The following is an 8,064-nucleotide window of genomic DNA, read 5'->3' as shown; positions in this document are numbered from 1 at the left end:
AAGAGACAGAGAACTAAAGAAGGGCAGAGGCTGAGAGGACTGGGGGGGCAGAAGCGGAGGCAAGTGGGGAGAGGGAAGGTAGAGATTCTCATGGTGTGCCAAGCAGAGGGAGGTCTTTCCTGCTCAGATTCGGGCACCAGTCACTGACCTGTGTGTTTTTCCTTCTAGGAGAAAATTATCCACGAAGTCCAAAAAATGGAAGTCAATATTTAACCTGGGCCGGTCTGGGTCGGAATCAAAACCTAAACTGAGCCGAAATGGCAGTGTCTTTGTGAGAGCACAGAAGCTGTCTGGTGAGAATGAGGGGTTTTGGTTCATTACCTCCCTCTGCCAGCTCTTCCAATCTGTCCCATGGGCTGGTTTAAAGGCAGCATTGGCGCAGGATATAATCCCTTAATGCTAATGCCACAAGCTTTAGGATACAGATTGTTTTTTTGAAGAGAGCAAGGGAGTCACATAGTTGAACCCTTGCATCACAGGCCATTCTGTTAGCGTTGCAAAGAAAGTAGTCACAGCCAGACTACGTCAGCCAACTCCCATGAATACTCCATTGTGGCATTGGAAGGAACATGCTTCATGGCTCAATACCCATGCATGGGGGTTGGAAGGGCTAGATATTGTTGCCTTGGATCACTTAGATAAATTCAGCATCCCAGATACAGATTGTGGGGGCCCATGCTTGTGGAAATGTTCTCCTTCATCGCTTGGCTTGGCTCCATTTCCTAACACTTTCTCCATGGCACTGTGAGTGGAGAAGTCCCATGACTAAGAGACCATTAAAGAGCCAATTATGCTCAGTGTCCTACTTTCAAAAGGATCTTTGTGAAAACTGGCATCCCATGCTCTCTGGCTTTCTGCCCTTCAGTGGTGCAGTGGAAATTATTATATCTACTAGGTTTAAAAGCAAAAAGATGTCTTTCCTAATGGCCAACACATCCCAAACTGTGGATCCCCCAACACTGCCATCTAACATGGTGCACTGCTGCCAAGCAGCATATCCAGTGTTGCTAACTCAATGCATTCAAAAATCATGAGCCTGGTTCTAAAAATCAGGAGATTGGCTTAGACAACATGGGGAGGGTTTTTTTTAATAATACATTTTGCACTCTTTAAATTAGCCTTCTGGTGCTGGAGGATTTAGAAGTTGTGTGTTTTAGGCCTTAAAAAAGAAAAAATAAGTGGGCTTGCATAATCTCATGAATTCAGGAGTTTGGACTTTAAAATGAATAAAACAAGGCTAGCTATAACATTGCTGAAGTTGGCAACATTCCGTATGGTTTGTTCAGTTGGCGAAGTCCACAGAGTAGAAATGAACTTGAACCCTAGTCCACATCTGCTTGACCGTGGGGATGGTCCTGACTGAAGCTTACAGCTACATTTTCACTTCTATCTGGTACAACTTGCACAAGATGTCTATAGGCACAGGCAGGAAACCTGCAGAAGATCATAAGATAGCTTTTGGTAATGCTTTAACCACAGGACCATTCTGTCATAATAAGAAATATTTTAAACAGGCTTCATCCCCAAAGCTACATTTTCCAGTTTGGATCTTACCTCTCCCAAACCTGGGAGACCAGGATTCAGCCTGTACCAAGTGCTTTCCTAAAGGTCAGCACTGAGAGAGACCAGGCTGCTTGCTTTAAACCCCAGGGCATGAAACCCCAGATCCTCAAAGGTATTTTGGTGTTGATTTCCATGGGCATAAGGGATCTAAATGCCTTGATGGACCTGGGCCTCTGTGCTTTTCCCTGGTGTTAGCCCTGCACTCTGATCAGAGGCTGTAATGATAGCGTGTTTTGCAGTTAGGCTGTGAACTGAGAGTCCCGAGGCTCTGAAATAGATTTCTAAAATTGATTTCCACAGAGAAAACAACAATTCGACCTGCTAAAAGCATGGACTCGCTGTGCTCCCTGCCTGTGGAAGGTAAGATGCTGGTAGTCTGTGCACTCTAGCCCTACAGCTAAGGGCCAGGCCTGTGTTTTCTTAGTTGTCTTATGTGTCTGCAGGTGTGTTGGACAGTGTTTGTGTTTCCATGGGTGGTCGCTGACTTACAGGTCTTCGTTCACTTATTTCTGTGCCTGTGTGTCGTTGCCTGCCTCTCCTGTCCCTCCACGGGCATGCACTCTTGTCCCCTCTGTGTTTGTAGGTTGCCATATGCACCTGGACATGAATATGGGCCTGGATGGATGTCTGTTACTGACACAATTGACCTAATTTGGTTTTTGGTGGGCACCAGGTCCCTGTTTGTGGAAGGGCAAACTAGAAAGAGGACATGGCTGTATAATTTTCCTGTAGCCAGCCAGGAAAGACCCTGACAGGGGTGTCTGGCAGGGATAATTGAGTGAAAAATCCCAGATAATTGCTGTGAGAGGGGACCCTGTCTGGCTCTAGTTCCTGTCCCGGGTAAGCTGAAAGTGAGTCCTGTCCACTTCCCTCTACCAGGGATTCTGGAGAGCTGTGGGAGTCTGGTGGGTCCTGCCCTTGCTCCCGGGTGTACGGAGGAGGGTTTCCCTGAGGGCAGTGATTGCCATCAGCGCTCCTTTGCTGATCATCTTGTTCCTCCTCTCCCCGCAGGGGAGGATGAGAAGAGCCGGTTCAAACGCACAGTGGCTGCTGGAGGATTCTTCATTCCGGTGATGAAGGTGCGGACAGGAGGGACGGGAAGCTCGTATGACCTCAGCAAGGAGAATGAGTGGGACCGTGAAGGGACCATCACAGGAGCCATGGGAGGTTCAGAGCACAGTGGGGACAAATCCTCCCCCAGGACCTCTCAGGCTTGGCCGCCCCCCGAGCAGCTGAAGGTATTCCGGGCTGCGGAGGACCCTGAGAACGAGCAGACCTCCCCGAAGATGTGCCGTATGTTCTACACCTCAGAGGTGGCCGCCAAGTCAGGCTTCCCCAGCAGACTCTTCCCTCTGGAGGCCTCCCCTCGGCACCAAAGGAAAGCCCTGACCATCTCAGAGCCCTTTGCTGTCTCTGTGCCCCTCCGGGTGTCTGCAGTCATCAGCACCAACAGCACCCCATGCCGCGTGCCTGCCAAGGACAAGCCGGTCCTTTCCAGCTTGGAGGAACTGTGTCCCTTGGGGGCAGATGGCTCCACCCACACTGCACAAGAAGAGGAAAGCCATGCCACGCCTGAGCAGGCCGCAGGCAGGGAGGAGAAGCCACCTGGGGATGAGATTGCAGCAGGTAAAGCTAGGAGCAGCAGCCAGTTTGCTAAGCAAAACCTATGCGGGGCTGAGAAATTGCTTCATTGCAGGGAATCCACTGCATGAGGACTCTTCCAGCCAGTGCAGTCAGCATGGCAGTGAAGAGGCCTATGGCTCCCAATGATAGACTGTGGGTGGGGAGAAGTTCATGGGCCCAAATGGTATGTAGTGGGTGGTTGGAGTGGGTGGGTGCCCCCAGTACTTGCAGTGCAGCCTCAGTGTGAACTTCCTCCCAGCAGTGCCATGACTGAGCCAGCTGGCACTCAAAAACCATGTAGTGAAGGACATTGGCCTATATCAGCTATAATGGGCTGAATCTACACACCAGCATTACCTCTGCACTCTGTGGCAGGCACATGCCCCATACTGTGAGAGGTTCATGGAATTCATCTGTGTCTCCAATCCAGGTTCTTCCATTGAGAAACTGACAGCAGCCAGGAAGCCTGCACCTTTAGAAACCCCTAAACCAACAGCAGAAAACCAGGAGCCAGTGGGTGGTGGGAACAACAGTAGCATCAAGAAAAGCCCAGTGCATGATGCCAGCCTGGCTCAGGCACCAGCATCAGAGACCCCAGCAGGCCTGTGCCCAGCAGAGGAGTCCATGCACAGCCAAGTCAAGGTGAAGGAAGGCCCATCAGAAAGGGACAGCTGGCAGCAGGAAATCTCAAGGGCTAAAGAGGTGGAGGCCTTGTTTCTCAGAGAACTGGTAAGGAGGAACCCATGAAGAGGGTTTGAGGGATGGGTATGATGCCTTCTTACTGGGCTAGTCTGAAACATATCTGTTCTTTGCAGGTTGCAGACAAGGCTAGGGAGCTTCCTAGCATGTCTACAGATAGACAGCTTCATGTATATGCACTAAGCAGGGGTAGACATGGCCAGAGGCTGGTTTACTTTCCCTGCTTGCTCTTATCTCTCCTCTTAATCCTCTCTTCACTGTACTGCCTCAGTGGATACAGTTGTTCTTCCTCTGGAAGTTTCTCTAGGTGGCTGACCACATTGATCCTCCATCTCTGAATTCCTTTTCCTGCTATTTGCATTCTTACCCTGAGAAACACTCACTATTCCTTTCCTTTCACCTCTTGATTAATTCCCTTGGCCACTGCTGCCAGGTGAACATAAGTTTCCAGAAAGCTACCCCAAATGACCTTCAGCTCTGAATGGCTCCAGTGAATTTAGAATCTGGTGATGTGTGGGAGCAGTTCAGATGATTATTTCCCATATGCATGACATCGCATTTGTCAACATTTATTTAATGGGGAGTGTAGCACAGCTTGTCGAGGCACGTAGTTATATTTAAGGGGGCAGGTTGGAGGAGTGCCTGAGGAACCGTCTGCTGTTTCTCAGTTAACTCACTTAGTGAACTTGTTTCCTGTCTTGATTTCTAGCCCTACCCTCTGATGATCTCTCCTGTAAAGCTGCTTGTATACAATCATACTTACTTTGCAAAACTTACGGTGCTGGTGGTGGGATGCGTGTGTGTGCATGTGCTGAGGTTTCCACTTGTCTGACTGGATTCCAAAAGGGTGGCTGTAGGCAACATACTGGGCAGTTGGGAGTGGGGCATGCACTGATAAGGTGATAGCTTACTAGATAGTGGCATTTCTGTTGTGTTTCAGGCTGAAGATGATGCTGCCAATGCCCTGCTGGAACCCCTATGGCCAGAGATTCAACAGGAGCTCAAAATAATTGAGCCTGAAGAGGAGCTTTCGTCTTTCCCCACAGCGGCCCCAGAGGCAGGCCAACCCCAGCAAGTGTTAACACTCGGGAGTGAGTCTGCTGCCTCACCGCAAACAAACAGTTTCTCCTGTGGCTCAGTGGTGGCCCCAGGCCTGTCTGAACCAGGAACTACAGTCAGAACCTCATGCATCACATCTCAAGGTCCATTATGTGGTGTCCCCTCCAAAAATGGATCCGGCGGCCTCCAGAGTTTTCAATCTGAACAGGCTGCACAGCCTGACAGGGCTGCTGCTGTACCCAGGCCAGGCACTGTGCCCTGTGGCACTGCTGCCCCAAACAACCACCCAAAAGTGGAGGGCATTGCAAGTGCTCTTCATCCCCCTCCCCAAGACTTGAAGCTTCATGGAGAGCAAGGGCTTGAGGAGGTTCTTTCCAGAGATGAACTCTCTGGCCCCAAAGGTTCCTGTTTGGACTCAGAGAAGAGAAAAGGCAGCAGTGGCCTGCCACTGAGGGAAAAGGGTGGCATCCCTATAGGCCAGGACAGAGCCCAGGCCCAGAGGGAGAAGGTTGGCAAAATGGCTTCAGGTGTAGGCAGTGTGTTCCTGTCAAGGATGCAAAATGGAGTCAGAGTCCCACATCCCTTAGAGGGCAATGTAGCCAACAAAGCCCAAGAGACATTTGACCAAGAGGAGGAGGAAGCATGGACAGACAACGTGCAGGGCTTGGAGCTGGTAGAGCCTTGGGAGGATCACCAGTGGGTTACCAGCCCACTCCACTCCCCCACCTTCAAGGACATCCGAGAAAAGGGGATGCCAGACTTTCAGCCGCCAAGTCACGGAGCAGAGGAGGGCCTTGCCACTCGGCCACGATTCAGCCGCAGCCTTTCCCTGGATAGTAAAGACACGGTGATGAGTCTGTGGATTGTCCAGCCACCTTTCACAAATGCACCATGTGGCCCGAGCAAAGTCGAGCAAGATGAGAGCTATCTGAGTCCTCCAGAGGCACTGCCTGCCAGGCTGGAGGGACAGGGTATGGTCTCTCTTTCAGAGCCAGAGCAGAAAGAAGTGGATAGGAGCAAAGCTAACCCTCTGGGCTTGAAGCCAGAGCTGTCTTTGTCGCACCATAATAACCCAGACAGTTCCTTACAGCCAAAGAACACAGATGAAGACCCACCCAATCTTCAAGAGGTCATGCTCAGTGAAGCATCCCTGCCCAAAGGACCGTGTTCTGCCAGTGAGTCACAGCTAGGTAGCAACAAAAGTGAAGGCACTCCCCGTAAAATGAGAACCAGGCCGTCATCTCTCAACCTGGATTCTTTCCTTCCAGCACCAGATTTATTCAAGTTTGAGGGCCTGGTAATGCCCACTTCACCTAGAAACATTCTGTGTGGGCAGAAGGAAGTGAAGGGCAGTGATTCTGTCCCATCGCTGCCTGTTGCTTGCCCTGCTGGGAATACAGCTGACTACTGGGGATCTCGCTTCGAGGCTTGCAGAGACCTAGACCTAGATTACATGACTGTGACCCATGCCACCACAGGCCGTCGTAACTCTGCCCCTGTGAGTGTGTCAGCGGTGAGGACCTCCTTTATGGTCAAGATGTGCCAGGCCAGAGCAGTGCCGGTGATACCACCCAAGATTCAGTATACACAGATCCCACAGCCACTGCAGCCTCAGAAGGCTGACGAGGATGCCCCTCCAGCACCAGAGAAGAAGGAAACAGAAACAAGTTCAGCCACTCGGGAGACTCACAGGGCAGCTTGGAGTCACCCTGAGCCTCCAAAGAGCCCACGGGCAGAGAAGAAAGCCAAAGAGGAGAAAGAAAACAGTACCCCCACTGAAATGGATTCAACCCCTTCCAGCCACAGTGGCCTCAACCCTCCTCCAGACCTGTCTCACTCCAATAATACTTCCAATCATGATGCCCCTGTGCTGCGTCGGAAGCGCACCTCAGAGGGGGAGACCTCTGGGGACAACCCCCAGTCCTCAAAAATGGAGAGGCCATCGGGATTCTCCAAGCCTTCCTACAGATCCAGGCCGGGAAGGCCGCAGAGCCTTATTCTCTTCAGCCCCCCTTTCCCCATCATGGACCACCCCTCTTCCTCTACAGACTCCAGGGTGTTATTATCACCCATAAGAAGCCCCTCTCAGACCACCTCTCCCACCCCCATTTGTGGCGATCTGTCTGGGACCCCGCGGACAACGCCTGAGGGGGTCACTCTGAGGAACAAAATGACCATCCCCAAGAATGGCCAAAGACTGGAGACCTCCACCAGCTGCTTTTATCAGCCCCAGAGGAGGTCAGTGATTCTAGATGGGAGAAGTGGGAGGCAGATTGAATAAAGGCATTTCCCCTCCTCTCCTCTTCCCTGGTGGATGAGACTGGAGCATCTATTTGTTGCTGTTGTTATTGTTCTTATAAATATTCTATGCAAGGAGGACACAAATCCCCCCACCACTTTTTTGTCTCGTATAGAGCATTTTGCTACTGAGGTTCATGTTCTCTCTGTCTTTCTTTTGCTTCTTCTGGCCCTGCCCACTTCTCCCGACCCCATATTATCTGCTTTTTTACAAGTAATCCCAAGGAATTTGTCTTTCCTCTGTCCTGTTTTGTAACATGGACTGTTTGAAAACCTTGCCTTCTATCTGGAAAAAAACTTGCTGTGTTCCAGTGGACTTGAGGACAAGGAGGTAAGATCCAGCAGGGATATCCTTTTCCCTTCCTAATGAAGGACCAATTGCACATCCAGCTTAGCTGACCTGTTCTGGGTGGGATGGGACAAGATGATCCTTGAGATCCCTCCCAACGCTATGAGTCTCTAGGCAAACTGCAGAGGAAGCTGGTGGTACCTGAAGGTAGGAAGGCAAACCTCACTTATGAAGATCATGTTGGATGTGAGTTACTCCAGAGAGCCCCCGTGTACCAATACTCCTCACGGAAGGCACTGCCTCTAGCTGTAGACTTGCAAGATAGGTGTGCCTCCCCACCAGAATAGACAAAGGCTGGAAGGAACGTACCTGGATGGGAGAAGTCCAACTTCCCTTTTTAACCTACTGATCTGTGCATGCCTGGTTGTATCACAGATAGTACCTCCTGTGGTAAAATTTGGTTGGAGGTTGCTTGTGGCTGGCTCTCTGGTTGCAGGGTGGTGGTGGCTACTCAGGCTGATGGTGGTAGCAGT

The 8,064-nt window shown here is 50.8% G+C and overlaps 1 protein-coding gene across 1 annotated transcript in view; it reads left to right on the top strand.

Annotated features, from left to right (window-relative positions):
- Positions 1 to 7,532, top strand: part of ARHGAP31 (Rho GTPase activating protein 31) — a 78,038-nt gene extending 70,506 nt beyond the window's left edge. Inside the window, exons 8-12 of the mRNA XM_019527066.1 lie at positions 169 to 293; positions 1,864 to 1,923; positions 2,575 to 3,189; positions 3,617 to 3,915; positions 4,826 to 7,532. Of these exons, the coding sequence (XP_019382611.1) occupies positions 169 to 293; positions 1,864 to 1,923; positions 2,575 to 3,189; positions 3,617 to 3,915; positions 4,826 to 7,225 (3,499 nt within the window). The 3' untranslated portion in view covers positions 7,226 to 7,532. The remainder of the gene's footprint in view (positions 1 to 168; positions 294 to 1,863; positions 1,924 to 2,574; positions 3,190 to 3,616; positions 3,916 to 4,825) is intronic.
- Positions 7,533 to 8,064: the final 532 nt, after the last annotated feature.

Source organism: Gavialis gangeticus, unplaced genomic scaffold (genome assembly GCF_001723915.1).
Source record: "Gavialis gangeticus isolate Ggan-Ray unplaced genomic scaffold, GavGan_comp1, whole genome shotgun sequence".
Taxonomy (NCBI): domain Eukaryota; kingdom Metazoa; phylum Chordata; order Crocodylia; family Gavialidae; genus Gavialis; species Gavialis gangeticus.
This window is presented reverse-complemented; position numbering and strand designations above follow the sequence as displayed.